The sequence below is a fragment of the Hypomesus nipponensis genome, chromosome 24 (genome assembly GCF_054491055.1).
Source record: "Hypomesus nipponensis isolate SF chromosome 24, ASM5449105v1, whole genome shotgun sequence".
NCBI classification, from domain to species: domain Eukaryota; kingdom Metazoa; phylum Chordata; class Actinopteri; order Osmeriformes; family Osmeridae; genus Hypomesus; species Hypomesus nipponensis.
In genome coordinates, this window is record NC_140384.1 from 5,810,454 (window position 1) to 5,830,758 (window position 20,305).

The window sequence follows — 20,305 nt, forward strand, 5'->3', positions numbered from 1 at the left end:
CTCTTGTAAAGTGTAGATGATGTTATGGTGGGGATTTAATGTGAGCTTTGTCTTTCGGTTGCGTCTCTCCTCTGCACAGTGTGTGCATGCGTGTGTGTGTGTGTGTGTTACCTGCTGCAGCCAGGTGAGATGGTTGTGCAGCCTGCCCTCCTCCAGGAAGGTCCTGAGCTGACTGGAGATGTTGAGCCACACCCTTGCGTAGTGAGTCACGTTCCCCACGAATGCAAACGTCTCATTGGCCTGCAACGTGGTAGCAGTCATGACGTCATCGATGGCATTAACAACCTGGGCTGTCACACACATGCATTGTCCTGGACCTGTTTCTCCTGCTCACTCAATCCCCTTGTGGCAATCCTCTCACCGTCTCTCCTTTGGGACGGGTAACCTTTACAGATAGCTCTCCATTCTGCCCTCCTGGCCCCTACACTCCCCCTTTCCCTATTCCTCTCCCTTGTTCCCATGTCAAATCATCCGGTCACTGCCCATCCGCCTCTACCTCAAGTCCTCTGCTCAGATCAGGAATGGACTTAGCGGCCGGCGGCAAGTATCCCGTGGTGGCCACGCGACCACGAGGAGAATCGACGGTCACACAGACAGACACAAAAGCACCATGTTTAGTGAACACCTTTTAACAGGTGTTTTGGAGGGAGCGGGCGAGGGGACGGGGGCGCTTGGTCGGCCCTGCAGGGGGCGCCGGCCGTCTGCCAGGGCCAGGAAACCGCACGGGGGAGGGGTGTCCGGCGTCTAGCGGGAGATGTTTTTAGGACTGATTAAACAGGCCAGTCACAGACTTGATGTACATTTGTCTTACCCCCCAGCGCAGATCACAGAGTGTGATCGATGTGTGTGGGATGCAAATGACACTTGTCCAACTCAAAACAGCAATGTTGCCTCCTGGCTTGCTCTCAGACAGTGGTAAATGTATGCATTAGCTACATTAGCAAATAGCAAAACCATCATGACTGTATGAATAATGGCAGCAGGAAATGGATGCCGTTCCAACATTTTTATACTGAGGCAAAATCCTCTACTAGTAATTCCATAATAATAGTATACTTTTTGCTCTTGCCAGCCAGCTTACTGTGCAGTCCCCCCCCAATTAGAGAACATCAATCAAGTCCTCAGCCTCTTGTGGTACACAGGAGTCACAGACACTATCTACACACCTTCTGGATGACCTTGTCCACCTGTGAGCCGATGGGGGAGTAGAGAATCTTGGGATTTGTAGTCATTAGGTGCACCAGTAGACCCAGATTCCGCTGTTCCTTACTGGTGAAGCCCAGAGAGCTCATGTTCCCCTGCTTCAGTGCCTCAGGTTCAATGATCCTGAGGGAGAGAGAGAGAGAAGCAGAACATTTGGTCAACAACCCCTGAGCCTCGTTAGCCCCGTCTTCCTTAGCTCTTAGCAACAAGCTAAGCTTAATCCACCCTCCAACCCCCCCCCCCCCCCCCCCCCCCCCCCCCCCGGAACTCATCTGCTACCTGTTGTTGCCACAAAGAATAGGCTGCAGGCCGGCCCAGAGCTGCACAAAGGCTGAGAACTGGGAGTGGGGGTTCTCCTCCCCTCTCCCAGCTCCCCCTCCACCCTCCCCCTCTCCCCCGTCCTGGCCAGGTGTGTCGGTGGCGTTGGGGCCCCAGGTGGTGGTGTTGAGGGGCCAGGGGGAGGTGGTGTTGCTGGGGCCGGGGGTCCCGTGGCCATCGCAGGCCCCCTTGGGGAGCAGGCGGGCCAGGGCGGAGAGGAGGTCCACGTCCCGGAGCAGACGCTCCACGTCGGCCAAGTCCTTCAGCAGGGGCCCCAGGTGGGTCTGGGACAGGGGGGCGGACGAGTTGGCCTGGCCCAGATTCAGCTGTGGACCCGGGGGGGGGGAGAAGGGAGGAGAGGGAGGGTGAGACAGAAACGTGTGCAGCTAGGAAATGTCCTTCAACCCCCCCTGCCGAATCCTAGTATTTATGTCAATCAGAGTTACTTGTGATGTCAGTGTTCTCTGGGCTTGTTTTGGCTGTGAGCAAAGTAGGCGTTGGATCGAGTGACGCTCTACGGAACTGCACCTTCTCTGTGACACTCTGAGTGTTGATCTGGTTGCGCAGCTCCTGGCTCATTTCCCCAAACCGCTCCACCCTCTGTCCCTCCTCCCCACCGCACACTGCGCTGCGATAGGCTTGGAACACAGACTGCTGCTTCTCAGGGACCAATAGGATCTTGCCGAGCTCACTGCTCCCGCCCTCTCCGCAGGTGAGCACTTCCAGCATAGCGCCAGTCAAGAGGACCCCCTTAAAAAAAAACGGCCAATCGTAACGGTGGAAAATGACACACATACATGGCGGAAAAATTACAAAATCACAGCCGTCATACCTCCACTTCCTTCAGACCCTGGGGGTCATATTTCTGGCCTCCCTCTCCCCCAGCCAGACCCAGGGCTTGGGACATGAATCTGAGCAGGGCCTGCCGATGAGCTGCCCTGGCTGGGTCTCGCAGAGCCTTGTGTATCAGGCCGCCGTCCAGGCTGTGTATGCTTCCCAACAGCTTCTCCTGGGTGTGTGAGGGGCGCGCGTGTGTGTGTTGGGTGGGGGGTTGGGGGTTGGGGGGGGGGGGGGGGTGCAGAAAGGAAAATACTGCTGAACAAACAGACTCGTGCTTACCCCTACCCCTGTCATGAATATTTATCACCCGTCTATGAAACCGTTAATGACAAGGTGACACATCCTGGATGCGTGTTACTCGGCGTTCTCCCCTGGCCGTGTACCTCCAGGTCAAGGACTGTGTCTCCGGGGTTGTGTGCGGTGTCTTTGGCCCCCTTGACCCAGCCCTCGCCCCGCCCTCTGGGATAGGTGCCAAAGATGAGGTTGTAGACCTGCGGTACATGATGGAGCCGTCAGGCGCAAACCCAGACACACACACACACACACAGGGTTGTGCAATCACACACACCCCCACACACGTACGCCTGTTAACCTTTCGGAGCAGCATAAAATATATGTGTTCGTTCTCACAGGAAGAGGTGTCAGACAGGATAATGAAATCCAGAGTGGGGGGCGAGAGAGAACGCACGGGAGACTGAGTGAGTGAGTGACAGCCAAGATAAGGGTGAGGACATGGTGCCAGGCCAAGACAATAGCTGGCAAAGGGATAAAGGACTAGGGAGGGAGGGAGAGAGAGAGAGAGAGAGAAATAGAGAGATAGAGAGAGAGAGAGAGAGAGGTGAGAGAGAGAAAGAGAGTCAGAAAAGTGAAGGACTATAATTTGGACTTTTTCCATCTGCATGGAACAATACTCCCCTCAATCTGCTTAGGATGGGCATTTTTATATCCACGGTTCAGGCTGTCTTTATAATGTTTGGCATTCAGGATGCTGAGGAGAGAGGTGGGGTGTGCGGTGGGAGGCGATCAGAGGCCAGACCTCGCTTAGGTTGACAGGCGTGGAGAGCAGCAGGCCCGCCGTGTCGCTGGGCAGAGACAGGTTTCTGACCAGAAACTGCCGGAACTCCGACTGGTTCTTCAACACGCTGCCCACCGTGAAACCTGGAGACAGAGGGGAAAAACAAAAACATCAACGGATCTGATCGCCTGTGGCGTGATCCCTTTCAAAAAAACATATCCTCCTCTCTTCCTTCCCCCCCGGTTTTCCGTCAAAACCTTCCGACAAAGCGTTTAAACCGTCGGTCGACACCGGAGTTTGATATTCGATGCTGGGTTTACTCATCCAGAGGGCGGAGACAGGCAGGAGCGGACCTGGGGTGGAGTTGAGGTTGCCGTCCTGAGCAGAGGAGAAGGAGCCCAGGTTCTCCAGGTGCTTCTGCAGGGACTCCAGCTCCTGGCCCAGACCCGGTCTGTCCGAGGTGAACAGGTGGTTCTGCTCCACCACCTCGCTGATCCTCTCCAGAAGCTGAGTCACCCTGGTGGAGGGAGGCAGGGAGGGAGACGAGGGAGAGGAGAGAGGGGCAGAGAGAGAGCGGGCCGGGAAGGTAGAGTGCGTTGTTGGAGAGGGTAGAGGGAAAGATTAAAAAAGAGAGAGAGACAGTGAGAGAGACAGATTATAGGATGATGTGTGTGTCCGCTTTGATAAATGTGCGGAGACGTTCAAAGACAGGCCACAGGGCATCTCTAATTGATCCTCTGCATACAATTACAGGTAATGACCACCACCTCCTTCTGTTAAGTGGTTAGGACATTAACACAGTTACTGTGAGGCCATTTTAGAGGCATTAGCGTGTCTGGGTGTGTTTGTATGTCTGTGTGTATGTGTGTGTATGTGTGAGTGTGTGTGCGTGCGTCTCGCTCACGTTGAGTTCTTGTACTGCAGGAAACCAAACTCGTCCCTTTGTCCGTCTGGGCACAGAGACTGCATGATGGGAATGATGCCTGCCGAGGTGAGGGGGGCGGCACTGTAGAAGGCTGGGGAGGAGGTAGGGGAGAGGAGAGGGGGGAGGAGGGAGAGAGACAAGAGGAGAGAGTGGAGTACGGAGGGGCCGAAGGTGGAGGTGGAGAGGCGAGAGGGGAGCGAGGGGAGGAGGAGGGTTGAGAGGAGGGAGGAGAGGAGAGAGAGAGAGAGAGAGAGAGAGAGAGAGAGAGAGAGAGAGAGAGAGAGAGAGAGAGAGAGAGAGAGAGAGAGAGAGAGAGAGAGAGAGAGAGAGAGAGAGAGAGAGAGAGAGAGAGAGAGGGCAAAGTAGGAGAAGAAGGAGGGAAAGGGAGGGGGAGGGGAGGGAGGGATAGAGAAAGGGGGCCAGAGCACCACGCAGAGAGGAGGCGTAGAGAGATGCAAATCGTTTGGATGATGAAAGGGACGTGGATTAGAGGGACGGACAGGCGGACAGACGGGCGGAAGGGCGGACACCGCAACGCGGGCGGAACAGGAAGAGAGAGAGAGAGAGAGAGAGAGAGAGAGAGAGAGAGAGAGAGAGAGAGAGAGAGAGAGAGAGAGAGAGAGAGAGAGAGAGAGAGAGGGAGAGAGGGGATCGATCCAGAGGATGGACGATAGAGAGGCGGAGGAGTTCCCGAGATCAGAGAGAGGAGGGACGAGGGTAAAAACATGAAAGAGAGGGAGAAAAAAGGAGGAGAGAGAAGGTTAGAGAGAAGGAGAGACACGGAGAGGGAAGTCGTCCTGGATTACAGCGGCTGGCGGCCAGAGAGGGTCCCCGATGTCAAAGCTAGCTAAACAAGCCTTTCATCATAGTGCCTTCCACGCTGCTTGCTCATCCATCTATAATTGGAGACTGGACAAGCTCTCACCATGGCCCACACTGGTGCATAATAGCCCCATGTTTCCATGGCTACCGTGGTTACATTTTCCACACTGTTATCTCTGAGCTCTTGTTTCATCCACCTTCAGGGATTCAAATCCAGGCAAATGTGCTCTTTTTCATGCTCTCAAGGCCATCCCTAGCTTTCCTCATCAGAGAGAATGCATCCTATGGTCTGCACGCATCATTTCTAGTTTCTGCTGAACAAATAGAACTCTTTTAAAGTTACAATATGTAGGATTTGTTCCGTTAATGAAATAAATCCTGTTTTGTCCCCTATAAACATGTGTGAGCGAATGAGGCCCTCTAGGAGTTGTTTAGCAACACAGACAGCTAACTCAGTGCCAGTGGAATGTCAAGTTAAGATTTTTGGGGAGTGCGTCGCTCCTATCCAGTCAATTACGTTCAAGCAATCCTGTTCCAGCCAATTGCCTTTGGCAAAGTGAGCCTTCCTCCTTGGCTTATTTTGTGTAGCCACTGTCAATCAAATTCATACAGGAGGAAGGCACAGAAGGGCAGAAATATGTATTTCATAATGTTACATATTACAGCTTTAAGATTCTTCCATTGAATAACGATTTGACAAGTGACAGATACATGTATCTGACTAGAAATCGCAAAGTTCAATCACTAATTGGGATTGTCCAATACTTCCTTACCCTTTGTGGATTTTACTAATATGAGCTAAACGTTTGCATTTAAAAAGCTATGATTTATTCACGAGGGATACGTAATGTATCCATTCCATAAATGAATTACCCCGTGTAATAAATAAAAGAGTCCTGTCTGTTCTAAATCGTCTTATCGTAATAAAAACTAAGGCTAAATTGCTGACACTAAGTCAAATGTAATTGGGCTCTTGCTGCTTCCGGCCTATAAAAATCTAGAAACATCCGCTCTTGAGGTGAATCAGGACAAAGAAGCTCTCGTTTGAACTCGACTCTCAATTCTGCTACCAACAGTGAAGTCATAATATGAGAGTGCTCCATGTTCACTGATTGGGCGCTTGAGGATGACATCGTCACTGTGCTGCTGAGACATAATGCATGTGTCATGTCCTGGTGACATCTGTTCCCCCTCTGGTCACCAGAAGATAAAAGCATTAAGATTTTCAGAGATCCAATTGATGGTTAAGTGGATCAGTTGACAGGTCAACAATTGCAATCCATTTTAGAGCTGGATGCAGACCAACGTACCGCAAGTCCGATACAATAGACTATAGCACAGTTTATAATATATGTATTTGACTGTTTATTGTGTTTGTTATTTGAATATTCTCAGTTTAAATTCAAGAAATGTGTGTGTTCCTCCACAGAGGCATGCTTCTCTTGGTGTCGTGACTGTGTAAGAACAGACTAAGTGTTTGCTTTATGCTCTTACAGTAAGTGTGTTTGTCGCTGGACACGTGCCAGTGTGTCTGCCACCCAGCGCTAACCTGGCCACAAAGCTGTCCAGCATTAGTCTGATATGGGAAATAGGATCTGTCCACTGAACACCTCACATACCCCCCAGTCACTTCTACCCAGCTTGTTGCTGCTGACAGAGAAGCGACAGGACACACACACACACACACTAGATCTTCCAAACAGGATTAAGAGGCCAGAGTCAAGGGAACATTTTCATAAAGTAGTAAGTCAGCCACAGTAGTGATAAGAAAAGGACTTTGAGACTTACAGACTGGTCCATGCAGAGAACATGCATCATGCAAAGAAGAGAAAGAGAGGGAGAACCAGAAAGAGTGGGAGAGAGATAGAAAGACAGTGTGTGTGTGAGAGAGAGAGAGAGAGAGATAGAAAGACAGTGTGTGTGAGAGAGAGAGAGAGAGAGAGAGAGAGAGAGAGATACGAAGAGAAGAAGACCATTGAGTAAAAGATAAACAAAAAAAGCATCTAAATGATTTCAAGGTTGTGGCAATGGAAAAAAACAAACTAGCACAGCTAAGGTGTAACTAACAACAGATTTATGGAACAAGACAGACATCTTTGCAATCGAGTCTTTACAAGGAGATTAGCAAAGCTTTATGTTTGCTTGTACAGTAAAAGAACATAAAAATAGGAATCTTTTATCACAGCCAACGTACAGAATCTGGGGCAGCATGAGTCACCTACTGGGAAAAAGGAAAACATGAACTTTCTTTCCGTGGCGTACAACAACAGCGATGTATGCGGGAGGGGGGGGGGGGGTGGAGAGTGCGTTCGAAGAGGCTGGAACCCACAGCCCCACTAGGTGGCTGCGTTACCACGACAACAACTCCGTCTCTCCTCCATCCCAACACACGGTGTCCCTCCTTTCAACCTTGCCGTTTGTGTCCTTCCTCACCCCAACCGCCCTCCCTTCCCCCTCCCCCACCTCCCCTCCCCCTCCCGCCCACCTACCTTCCTTCACGGGAATGGCTGGCTTCTTCTGCCGCAAACCCAGGAGGATGAAGAAGAGGACCAGGGGGATGAAGATCTCAAACGCCAGCACCCACTGTTAGGAGGGACAGGGAGGGACAGGGTGAGAGACAGGGACAGATAGCTTTTTGGGAAACACAAACACCTAAATCAGGCCCGGACAAGAACAGAACACTGCCCCGAGCGGTCAAACCAGGCCAGCTGTCCTGGACACGTGTGTTACCATAGCTACAAGGTCAAAGTCTCCCACCGGGTTCTGAGCCTCAGCACTCCTTGTCAATTCTGATTTCAGTGGCTATACATCAAGAAAGGATATGGATTGAATGGAGTTTGCCTGATGTCAGGTATTGATCCATTAAATCAGGGAGCTTGTGTAGAGGTTGTTCAGTCTGCTAAACATGCAGTATTGTCTATCTGGTGCTTTCCTAAGTGGTCCACTACTGATAATATACGCTTCAACGTTGGGGTAAAGAAAAGTGAATCCTTAACCAAACACAAATAAACACATTATTTCTCACATAAATTCACAAAACAGGCATGAACATCCCCAGAACGAATTAGGTCAGTTGGAGTTTTCTTATCGAATCTGAAGCAATAGGTTTCAGTGTGGCAAAAACAAACACACACACACACACACAAACACACCCTGCTCCTCCACAAACCTTACAAAGAGCTTTATAATGCTTATGAAGCTCTGATCAATACTGGAAATGAGATAGTGAACTTTGCCATTTAAAGGGATTTCAAACGACTACTCCGCGGACCCTGGGGCCTAATCCTCCCCCATCTGCCTCCTCCTGGAGCCAGAGCGGCCCTCACCAAGCTCTCAATCACACAGCCTCTCACCCAGAGACACAGCCCACTGCTAAACCGATGATTCATGCCTCACATGCTTAGGACTGACTACTGATCAGAGGACGAACGAAAGGATAGCCGCTGCTGTTCCATCTATTGGGGGGGGGGGGGGCGTTGTGTTCCAGAAGAGGGAGGAATGCTTAGCGACTGTGCCCCCCCCCTCCCCCGTTTCAGGCTACACTTTGAGAGCAGCAGGGCTCCTACGCAGTGTAGGCATGGGTGTGAAAGCCTAAGGACATCAGCTCCACCCCCTCGACGGTGCCTAGCTGGCTTTGGTGTCCTGGTTTCAACCCTGAGGGACCCATTCCACAGCCTCAGTGTAGTCTCCCGTTCAACGTATCGTGTAGTCCCATTACCACCTATTCAACCCGAGCCCTACATACTGTTCAGTGTAAATGCATACACTTAGCTTTTGTCGTCATCGATTTGAGTTAACAATACACCTTTTTAACTCTCTACTGCTCTGGCATTTCAATAGGCTGCTTGGAAGTCAGACTTGAAATTGGTTAGCCCTGCCTGGACATAAGTCCTGCATTTTATCTAGCTTTCTCGGTGGAATCTTCCATCGTATCATAACATGGCAAGTCAGTTACCTTAGACAGAAACCAGATTTTTTTGTTGTTCCACTTAATCCACTTTCCCCCTCAGTATTTTACGGGGTGATTTGGAAGCTCTAAGCACTAAATAATGGTGATTTGATTCTAAATTAAAAGAAAGAGAAAGTTTGTTTACTATCTACGGGAGACTTGACTACTGTACAGACCTGAGGGACGAGGTAGGGTGGGAAAATAAATAAATAAATATATATATGTGAGATAACAGTGTGTGCCTTGCTGACGCAAGCACACCCAATAAGGGATTGGTTGTAAAGAGGTTGACAGAGGCTGAGTAACCACGGTGGGGATGAAGAGGTCTGGGACTGTGAGGGTTTTATGTGTGTGTGCGTGTGTGTCGGAGGAAAAATAATGGCGTTTAGCGTGAAAACAATGGGTTTGCTGTGACTGGGACCTGGTGTCAGTCTGTGACATCATTCAGGGTCAGAGATCCACAGAGGAGCAGACGTGTGTGTGGGAGTTCATCTCTGGACACTCTCTGTCCCTGTCCCTGCCTCTCTCTCACTCTCTCAATCTCTCTCTCTCAATCTCTCTCTGCCTCTCTCTGCCTCTGCCTCTCTCTGCCTCTGCCTCTCTCTGCCTCTCTCTGCCTCTCTCACACACACACAGAGGGAGAGAGCACAGGTGGATGATGCCATCTGTTCGGTTCGAGGCTGGACGCTGAGTCACTGCACAACGAGGACAGAGAGTACCTGAGTGACAGTGGTGAGAGCGGGGGTCGGCGTGTGTTCATGTGTCGTTCAGAGAGAGAGTTGGAGAGAAAGTCTGACGGGGAGACTAATAGAGCGAGGGGAGGGTTGGAAGGTGAGAGAGAGGGGAGAGAGAGAGAGAGATAGAGATAGGTAGAGAGAGCGAGGTGAGAGAGAGACAGAGAGCTCTCCTATCAACCTCTTCCTGTCGTCTCCTATTCGGCAGTAGAGACCTAGGGGTCAGACACCCTGTTTCTCTGTGTCTGTTTGTGAAGGTCATGACTGACAAACAGCTCTTTTACATGCCTCTCTCACAATGCACAGAGACCCAACTGACACACACAACAAAGCTTCCGTTATATGATCCTAAAAAAGAACACAACATGGCTCGCTGTGAGTACACACACACTAACGCACACACCCTCCCCCCACACACACACTCATACACACCCACACACCGGGTCACTATCCAGAGGGATTGCTCGTTTCTTGTTGGAATTCTTCAAGCATATTGATTCCTGTGCTCTTAAAGGGCAAACCTAAACCTTTGATTTCAATATTAAACAGGCCTGCATTCTTTCCGGACCAGCAACTTTGAAAGTGCCTCTCTCATGTATTTATCTCCTTCAAATGCATGTTGGAAGTTGTGCTGTGCCAATTCACTTTTCTACTGCTGTTTTCATACATGGGGCAAGGAAAACGCGTTGACACACACACACACACAGACACTCTGAGAAACTCGATTCATGTGTTTCTTTTTTCAAATGGAAATGACCGTTGTAATTCGATAACCAAGCCTAATGTAGGTGGAGAATCATATTTCGCTTCCTGGATAACTGTATTCCAGTGATGTCACACAAACATGGAGGTTGTCTGAGGTCTTGGGATGCCACCGGGGAACTGTGCTGGGGACAAAAACACCATGACTGTTCCACATATCCTTATCTTAAGGTTGGGCCTCCAGCTCTTCTTGTGCAGGCCACTGGAACCTGGATCAGAGCTGGAGGGAGAGAGCCCTGGTCAATGGCACTTGATTGATTATCCATACCAAGTCGACCTACATAACAGGCTCGCCCTGGGCATGGACCAATCATACTGCAGGTCCTGTGAGAGGGTACTCTCTCTCTCATTACATCTCTGAGGAAGATATTTTTATGTCAACACGTCCAAGCAGGCAACAGAACCAGGATCGACTTCAACTCCCACAAGGAGAGATTTTTTTTTCGCAGGTATTGATTCGGAGGATGACACAAATAATTATTTGTCAATGTTATTTCATTGAGATTCGCAGTGTGTGTGTGTGTTCTGTGTGCTAGGAGAAGAGAGGGTGGTTTAAATGTAATTTCAACAATGGTGGCGGTGTATCTGAGTCTGTATTGTGTGTGTGTATTGTGTGGGTGTGTGTGTGGAAGGGAGGTGGGTGTGTGTGAGGGCGGGAGGTGGTTCTGCTCATCTCTGCACATCTGTACAGAGTTAATTACCAGGCGGCAAGGAAACCGTGCCCGAACTGTGAGTGTCACAAACAAACTTTGATCTTCCTCTTCGTGGAGCCGTCTTTAATCAATACCAATCGCCTCCTGTAGGGGCTCCCTAGGGCCTGTATGCATAACATATCTCTGAATTAGCAGCTTCATCACAGCAGTTAGTAGTGATGCACCAGCCCTCTGGGCCTTTGTTATATCCTGGCACAGAGGACAACAAGCACACATACACACACAAGCACACACACACACACACAAGCACACACACACTGTTTTTCAGTCTAGTTAGTGGTTGCCGAACCAAGCACTGAAATAACAATGCAGGAGTCCTCACTGGGGTCCAACCATGAGAGGGAGTAAAGGGAGCAGTTAAGGGCTCTCTCTGGGAGTCTGTCCCCAAGATGAGGAGCTCTCAGCTGGGTAGGCTTGACTGGTCGAATAGGCCAACCAAGGCGACCTTGTCTTGGAACTCCAAAGCCAAAGATGAGAGGTACACCTGGTGTAACTACCCTCCCCCTCCCCCTCACACACACACACGTTCTCTGTCCCTCCCTCCCTCCCTCCCTCCCTCCCTCCCTCCCTCCCTCCCTCCCTCCCTCCCTCCCTCCCTCCCTCCCTCCCTCCCTCCCTCCCTCCCTCCCTCCCTCCCTCCCTCCCTCCCTCCCTCCCTCCCTCCCTCCCTCCCTCCCTCCCTCCCTCCCTCCCTCCCTCCCTCCCCAGAGATGTGTCGCTTCATGCTGTATGACTTTGGCCGCCTCATATCTCACCTCGAGTCTCTCAAACAAAGCACCTCAGGAGCCTCTCCTCCAATGAAATTCTACTCATGTTTAATTCAGCGGCTGCTCAAATCTAATTAGCATCTTAATAATTGAGAGGAGGGGGGGGGGGGCGGCGGATCAGGGAGGACCGGACAGAAAGCTTCTGTGTGAGGGACCGCGGGAATGACAAAGGAGGAACCTGCTGTTTGGCTCAAACGGCCAGGGTATTTTTTGCAACTGTGTGATCATTGTGCAGCACGTACCCACAAACACACACACACCAACCGGATGTAAGTGAGGCCACCCAGCCAATCCCTGTAGCCCTGTGCATCCTCACTCGTGACACGGAAGAGTCCATTTAGCTGGTGTGTCACGGTGCACCGTGGGGCCCTTGCGGTCGCGGGTCTGTATCATGACAACACAAGATGAATATTTCAGCAGCTCCGCGCTGAAGCGCTCAATTCAAACAGGCTTCAACCTGACTGGTGTTGTGTGCATGAAGGGCGTTTGTCTCACGCTTGCAGTAGACTGAGGGAGAAACATGGCCGTCGACATTTCTATCGCCTGGCGTGCTTCACATCAAGCTCAATTTTACAGTCCATAGAATTCCACTAACAGCCACATCAGCCAAATGAGAGGACATGCGAAAGCAGGAGAGTTAGCAAATGACGTCCCACTGAGCCTTTGAAGGACTGGGAGATTGTCATTTGCTGCAGTATGTCAATGTCCTGTGTGTGTGTGTGTGTGTGTGTGTGTGTGTGTGTGTGTGCGGGACTCAGCCTCTGATGACAGGGTGAATGACAGAAGGGTTCCCTGGTGGTCAGGAGGGAATCACACACACACACGCACACACACTTTACATCGCTGTCTCTTAACAATGACATCAGCGTTCACCCTATGTCACTGTGCTGTTTGGTATTTCTGTCCCAACACGGAAGGGAGGGTGCAGATAAGTCACACACACACACACACACACACACACACACACACACACACCCGTAGGCTCCTCAGCACTAAGGAGGCAGGTTTACACCACACACAGCACAAGCTAGTTCCTGTCCTGGTGTCCTTGTTTGCCGCACTGATACAAGACCGAGAGAGGCCTATCTCAGCAGACAGCAGCAGCAGACAAGACAAGGCATTTCTCCCTAAAGCACCCAGTTACCCACCCAGCAACACTGATACCGATAAGGACTCTGACAAATAGGCACCTTGACGTCTCAACGCAGCACCGAAGGAGCCGAGCATGAAAAGCCTCAAAGTCCATTCGAACCACTTTGAAGCGTAAAACAAAAACGGCCCAAACTCGAATCCCCGCGCGTCGCCACCTCACGTCACAACACCTCTTTCTTTCAGGTGCTCCGAGAGAGGCGGGTGCAGCGCTCTCAACACACAGAGCAGGTCGCCGGGGCTGATACGTTTGGTAAACGGACTCCGGAACGCTGTGGAATGTCACGTATTCATGCAATGTCACATATTCATTTAACGTCATGTCGGCAGCTTTCATCCAAGGCGACGTACAGAGTGGTTACCCTGCACCCTCTCAGTCTGCAGTTGCAGCGCTCCACCTCTGAGCTGCACCCATCCAGACAGCCAGGCCTGTCTGCTGCCTCTGCAGCCCAAACTCAGCACCCCTGGTCACAGCTGTCGTGCCCATCTGCAAACAATCCCCTCTCTCTGACAGCACGCACCCCCTGCAGGATTCCACAGGATTAGGATTAGAGGAGACAGTCCTAAAACACGAGACCGTCCCACGTGCAGCAAAATTTGACTAAAGGGTTACAGTTTGAATATGAGGGAGTAAAGTGTCATACACAGAGACCGTGAAAGAAGATAGAGGTAGACAGAGAGAGAGAGAGAGAGAGAGAGAGACAGAGAGAGAGAGAGAGAGAGAGAGAGAGAGAGAGAGAGAGAGAGAGAGAGAGAGAGAGAACAAAAGAGAGAGAACAAGAGAGAGAGAGAGAGAAAAAGAGACAGATACAGTATAAACAATATAATCACGTGTTGTCCCTTTACGGTCGATTGCAACATTGTTTAACCGGAACATTCAGGCCAATTAAGCATGCTGAACTGAATCGACAGAGGTAGAGCGAGAGAGGAGTGGAGCAGCTATATAATAGACACGTTCGGTGAGTGAGTGAGAACAAGCCCCCTAGAAACCAATGCAGGACAGGGTTAAACGGAGAGCGTGGCTTCCTGCCTATCCCCTTCCTGTGTGTGCTGTTCCTGCTTCGTTGGCAGGTGGTTTTCCCGGCCTTGTCTGGCAGGTGCGCGACGGCCAAACAGGGAGCGGATTGACCGCCGTACCAGAAAGTGCCTGCGGCCGTGTCATATCCTGTTGTGGAGGCTGATAACGGTGAATGCGGAAATTAAAGTGTGTGTGTGTGTTTATGAATATGACAAAACCGTGGGAGAAGCCCGTGTGCTGGTGTTGCCTGCACCTGTTCTCCGTCCTTCTCGGCTCTCTGCAGATAGCTGGTTGTTCCCACCTGCAGTCTCACTGACCTGGGAGGAGGGCTGAGTGATTAGACAACAGATATTCTTAACTTCTGCTCCCACCCCACACTTCAAGCTATCTACAGAGCCGCAGAAAGCACAGAAAGACAGAGATTGGAAAGGAAAGATAATGTCATGAGAGAGAGAGAGAGAGAGAGAGAGAGAGAGAGAGAGAGAGAGAGAGAGAGAGAGAGAGAGAGAGAGAGAGAGAGAGAGAGAGAGAGAGAGAGAGAGAGAGAGAGAGAGAGACAGCGTGCCCACCTACACACACACAGCAATCAATTTATTTTCACGCCCAACTAGGACACAAACAAAGCCCAGTTTGTCATTGGTAGTTTAATGAGAAAATCAGGGGCCGATTAATGAGGCCGATTATTGCTGCAGAAGGCAGGTAGAAAAGGGCAAGCCTTTAGCCTCCTGACTGTGGCGAGCAGTTCAGCAAACACTCCGGCAAAATGATGGTCTCATCTTGAACACGGGCACGTCTGACACAGCACACTTCCTCGCTAATCACACCTGCCTTATATCTCTCTCTCTTTCTCCTCTCTCTCTCTCTCTCTCTCTTGTTCTCATACTCTCTGTCTCTCTCCCTTCTTTCATACACTCCAAGGTCCAAGGCACGCACACTGTAAAATAGAGCTTCCATCACAATGGAATATGGTGCTGCTAATCAGTTTAGGATTATGTAGCAGAGAGTCAAACTGCCAACACAACCATTTCTGATCCACTCAGTAAGACACAGTACTGATCACCGGGGCGACTGATTGCATTATATGATGTCTCATACAATGCCACTCTCTTCTGGATAAGCCTCAAAGGGGCTGATGCCATACCTGGTGTTCCCCTCCCCAAGGGAGAATAACTACTAGAAGAACTATTGGAATTGACAAATCTGCTTTACCTTTAAATGCTTTGTTGATGTAATTTGATGTTTTAATGAAATTTCCTTTCCTGCTATGGTAAGTCAGTCAATCTTGATACAATCTCACTGGACACACACATACACACAACACACACATACACGAGCAGCACTCAAGGAGGAAGTTTAAATGATTCATAAGTATCCAGTATAACAGTATCAATCATTAACATGCTGTCCATCTTTCCTTGCCTCTCTTCAAACCCTCCCTCCCTCCCCCCTTCCCTCCCTCCCCCCCTCCCTCCAAGTGCTTGGACACTGTCCTTTACCCAGAATAGTAGAGGACAGGGAACAACCTAAAGTGACCTTCATGACGTTCTAAAACTCAAACACTAAAGAAAGTTAAAACTGGGCTCCTCTCCTCCTCCCTTCCTCCACAACATAAAGGGCACAGAATCCTTCACTGTTCATTAAAAACAAACTATCTTCAGAGGGGGTATTAACCTCTTTTTTAAAGGATACACAGGGCTGTACTGTTTTTTTATTTATCGGATCCAGTTAATTAGCATATTATGCATATGGTGTACCATGCATTGTTTCCACCAATGCTGCTGCAAAAGTGCAAGTTTCCCCAGGGGGTTAATAAAGAGCAACTGTACTCTCTATCCGTACAAGAGGCAGCAAGATCCACAGGTTGTGTGTGTGTGTGTGTATGTGTGTGAGAGAGAGACAACCACAGTAGCCCCATCCCTCCTCTCCTCTCCATCAGCCATCCATTAGACAGACTGCATTAGATTTGCAAACAAGCCTCTCACTGCCTCCACAGACAGAGAACAAGATGTGCTGTTGAGGAAACCGCACACGCGCGCACACACACACACACACGCACAGACACACACACACACACACACAGTATTATATGGCCTCTGCTGCATTTAACAGTATCCTGAAATTTAACAGCATAGCTTTTAGCTGTCACTGCCATCATTTTTGTGAAATCACATGTTGCCAGTCAGACATGGTCGCTCCTGAACAATACTCTGGCAGATAAACCAGACCGACCCACAGAGATATCGAATGTTTTGTTTATCAAACTTGGAGGGGGAGGAGCGCCTGTAGTATGGCCTCCTGTTGAGTTTCAAATACCCATTGGAGTCGTTACTTTCATCGATCTTCCACCTATTGTAAAATCGAAGGCGTCGATCAGGGGAAAACGCAGAGGGGTTCATGCAGGATGAGTGCAATTAGCTGGAGCTGAGAGGCAATTTTCATTCCAATAATTTGAGTAACGCACACCCTGATTACAGCTGAGAGAAAATAGAGGGTACGAAGCGTGGGGACGGAAGGGAAAAAACGAGGCAGACGAAAGACGAACAGTAATTACCCAAGGGATGATATAAAAAGAAGAATGGAGGAAGTCAAGCGCATAAGGGAACAAAATGGATAGCAATCACAAAAGATATGAATGTATTCAGTCAGTCTCGTTCCCAAAGGCGACGTATTTTGCGCGCACAGTGCACACACTCTAGAACGGTCGGCAAAGCTTTTTTTATTGTCCAACGTTCTGTAACAGCTAACAGGTGGTTCTCACAGCAGGACTGGGGAGGGAGCCATCCACTGCAGAGATACGCTGCAACCCAAACACATACACTTTACCATCTCTATAGTCAATATCCCAGCCTTCCACTTTGGGGGCTTGTGACTTGTGTTTAGCAGGGGTAAATGTAGTTTGACAGCTAGCAATCCCTTGGTTCTGAAAAACACAAAGCTGGTGTTTAGGGCTCACAACGTGAGGAAAGGTTTTCTATTTGGGTTATGCAAACACACCCATACAAACATGCACGCCATCTCTCTCTCGCCACACACACACACACACACACACACATACACCTTATTTACATACTTTCTTTGTTTGTTCCAGCTCCTCCCTAATCTTTTTCATATCACTCCAGCCCTTTCCCTTCCTCACTTGTTCCTTCTCTCTCCCTCCCTACGTACCCCTTTCTCTGCCTGGACGGTGAGGTGAACCATCCCAGTTTTTCCCCCACCAACTGACAGCCTCACCCTCTCCCCTCTTCCACCTTCCCTCCATCTCACGTTGAATTGCATCTAGTCTCTCTCCAGTGCAGGTCCCCAGAGTAACAGCAAGCCTCTCAATAATGCATGGGCTGTCGGAGCCTCCGACAAGCACCCTAACCAACACCACAGCCCCTGGCACCAGCCCCTGGCACAAGCTCTGACACACAGTCAGAATGGCTGGCTAGAAGGGGGCTAGGCCTCAGGGGTTAACAGGGCATAGGTGTGTTCTTGTTAGGGTGTGTGTGTGTGGGGGGGGGGGGGGGGGTAGATCAACATGGTCTAGGACCATGTGGAGGACATTGACTCAAGAGGGTCGTTAGTTGACTGTGATATCAATCAACCGTAAAGATGCCACTATGTGTGTTCATCACAGTGTGTGTTATAAAAACATATTAATTACCCTGCCAAACGGCCTCAGCAAGGAATACTACTACATACTTAAATGTGAGTTACTCAGTCTAATCCCCAAAAAAGAACTGTATATTACCCAAAGACTTTGCAAAAAAAGTTTTACTTAAACTTTAACAACTAAGGAACGTGTGGTTATGGACACAGTATGAGTAAGTAGTACGAACAGATGAAGTGTTCTACCAATATTGAAATCAAACAGAACTTCATCAAACAAAGCAAAGCAAAGCAGTGCTATAATAAATATAAAATATAAAAGTTATAATATAAAATAAATATTTAAAATAACGTTTTAATCATTTTCCTCGTAAGTAATTGGAAATGTTGTACCATCGGTAGATTTTCCAATCCCCTCATTTAAACAAAAGTAATAAGCTTTTATGTTATTCATTATTCAGGGAAGCTGTGTCACAAATTGTGTTAAATCATCCCCAGATGGGATGAGACTGGGATAAGATGGTCTCCTGTGAAGTGCAAGGCCATAGGTTCAAATCCAGTCACAGCCTTCAAGTCTGTCATGATACTCATCATCTGTTTAGTGAAACAGGAATCCAGGTACATCACAGTAGCAGTATAATCATAATGGTAGTGTTTCATTCTGAGGGGGTTTCTACTAAAGAAGAGCCATAACTATTTTGCTTTGTAGATAAGATGCTGCTACTCAGCGCACGGATTTGTTGAATTATGTGTTTAGGAAACCTGATAGAGTGAGAGCATTGTAGTGGAGACGCAGCATTCCTTGCTGCAGGACATAGAGGATACCATTGGGGGATTTATGTAGTTTGAAAAAGCATTATTTAATTGTGTATTACTGAGGTAGTGTTTATTTAGATTTGTGTGTTGGAGGTAGCTGTTGGCTTGGGTAGTTAAGTCAGTCACTCTAAAAGTGTAAGCTAGCATACAAAATGGCTTGCAAAATATTTTGCTGGACTCATATTTCGACCGAAGGTAGTGCTACAGGTCACAGACACAAATTTTTTATGATGGCTTTTTCTGAACACAGATGTTTCAACCAAACTGGGTGTGTCGCATGAGTGCAACAGCTTGTTGTGAAAACGCTTGTTGCACAAGTGCCATGTAGCCCATGACCTGCTCTTGACTGCTTGGCCCCTTTAATGCTGCTTGCAGAAGCTATATTTTTTATGTGTTTTTGTTCGACTGAAAATGTCTGTAAAAGTTCATATTAGGAAAAGTGGATTATTTCCTAATCAATATTTAAGAGAATAAAGATTCACACAGAGAGAGCACATGAAGTAGTACGAATGTCCAAATCTGTCCATGGTCCTTCAAACCAAGTACCATCTCTCTTGGGGTCCTGCCTGAGAAAGCCGGCTCAGATAGCTCCCATACAACAACCCTGTCCTCAAGAAGAGAGTGCATTGCTAGTCCATTCGAGTTGACAGATAGAATGTATAATTCATTTGCCTAGCAGTTAACTCTGTGCTCTTTAGTTGTGCACTGGCTTATCAGTCATGAAGTTCCCCTTTCTTCCACAAACAAACCCCTCCCTCCCTCCCTCCCTCCCTCCCTCCCTCCCTCCCTCCCTCCCTCCCTCCCTCCCTCCCTCCCTCCCTCCCTCCCTCCCTCCCTCCCTCCCTCCCTCCCTCCCTCCCTCCCTCCCTCCCTCCCTCCCTCCCTCCCTCCCTCCCTCCCTCCCTCCCTCCCTCCCTCCCTCCCTCCCTCCCTCCCTCCCTCCCGCCCGCCCGCCCGCCCGCCAGCCAGCCAGCCAGCCAGCCAGCCAGCCAGCCAGCTCTGCTCAGGCCTCACTCAGGCAATCATTCAGGGACACTGGGAGATGTAGGTCAGTCAGAGCTGGGCCTGATGCTAGGGCTAGAGCAGAGGCCCAAGCCTAGACCTAGGGCTGGTGCGGGAACAAGGGCTAGTCATGGGGCGAGAGAGAGAGAGAGAGAGAGAGAGAGAGAGAGAGAGAGAGGATTTTGACCACTCTCACCCTGATCTCTCAGAGGACCAACACTAACATGTGTCTGTTTTCCACCTGGCAGAACAAAGCGCTATGGAGAAATAGAAAGGAACAGAGTATGAGAAGGGTATGGGTGAGGGCGTCTTGTAGAACATAGGGATGAGGCACATGAGGAGAAGCATGTGGATCAGACAGGACGTAGTATGCTTGAAAAACAAACAGTAACTGCTTCTCTGGTGGTAACTTAACAACAACTGCCTCTGCAACCAAAATAATAAAATAAACTTAATCTTATACAAATAAAAAAAACTGTCTATATAAACTGTGTCCTACTTATAAAATACCACAACAGCTTGATAGGAAGGACACAGTAATGATCTGGACCTGTACAAATATTATATAAAACAGAGGGATTGCCAAAGCAAGAGTCTAATACATTAGCCAGGCTTAGTCAGTAGACCAAGCAATGGCCTTTCAGTTCCTCAAATGATGACACTGCGATTCTCAGGACCCAT

The 20,305-nt window shown here is 49.3% G+C and overlaps 1 protein-coding gene across 1 annotated transcript in view; it reads right to left on the minus strand.

Annotated features, from left to right (window-relative positions):
* abca2 (ATP-binding cassette, sub-family A (ABC1), member 2) overlaps positions 1-20,305 on the minus strand; it is a 38,297-nt gene that overhangs the window by 16,414 nt on the left and 1,578 nt on the right. The window contains 11 exon segments of the mRNA XM_084690851.1: positions 112-240; positions 1,167-1,326; positions 1,483-1,847; positions 2,050-2,271; positions 2,354-2,530; positions 2,745-2,852; positions 3,398-3,519; positions 3,730-3,893; positions 4,281-4,392; positions 7,163-7,165; positions 7,613-7,706. Coding sequence (XP_084546977.1) covers positions 112-240; positions 1,167-1,326; positions 1,483-1,847; positions 2,050-2,271; positions 2,354-2,530; positions 2,745-2,852; positions 3,398-3,519; positions 3,730-3,893; positions 4,281-4,392; positions 7,163-7,165; positions 7,613-7,706 — 1,656 coding nt within the window.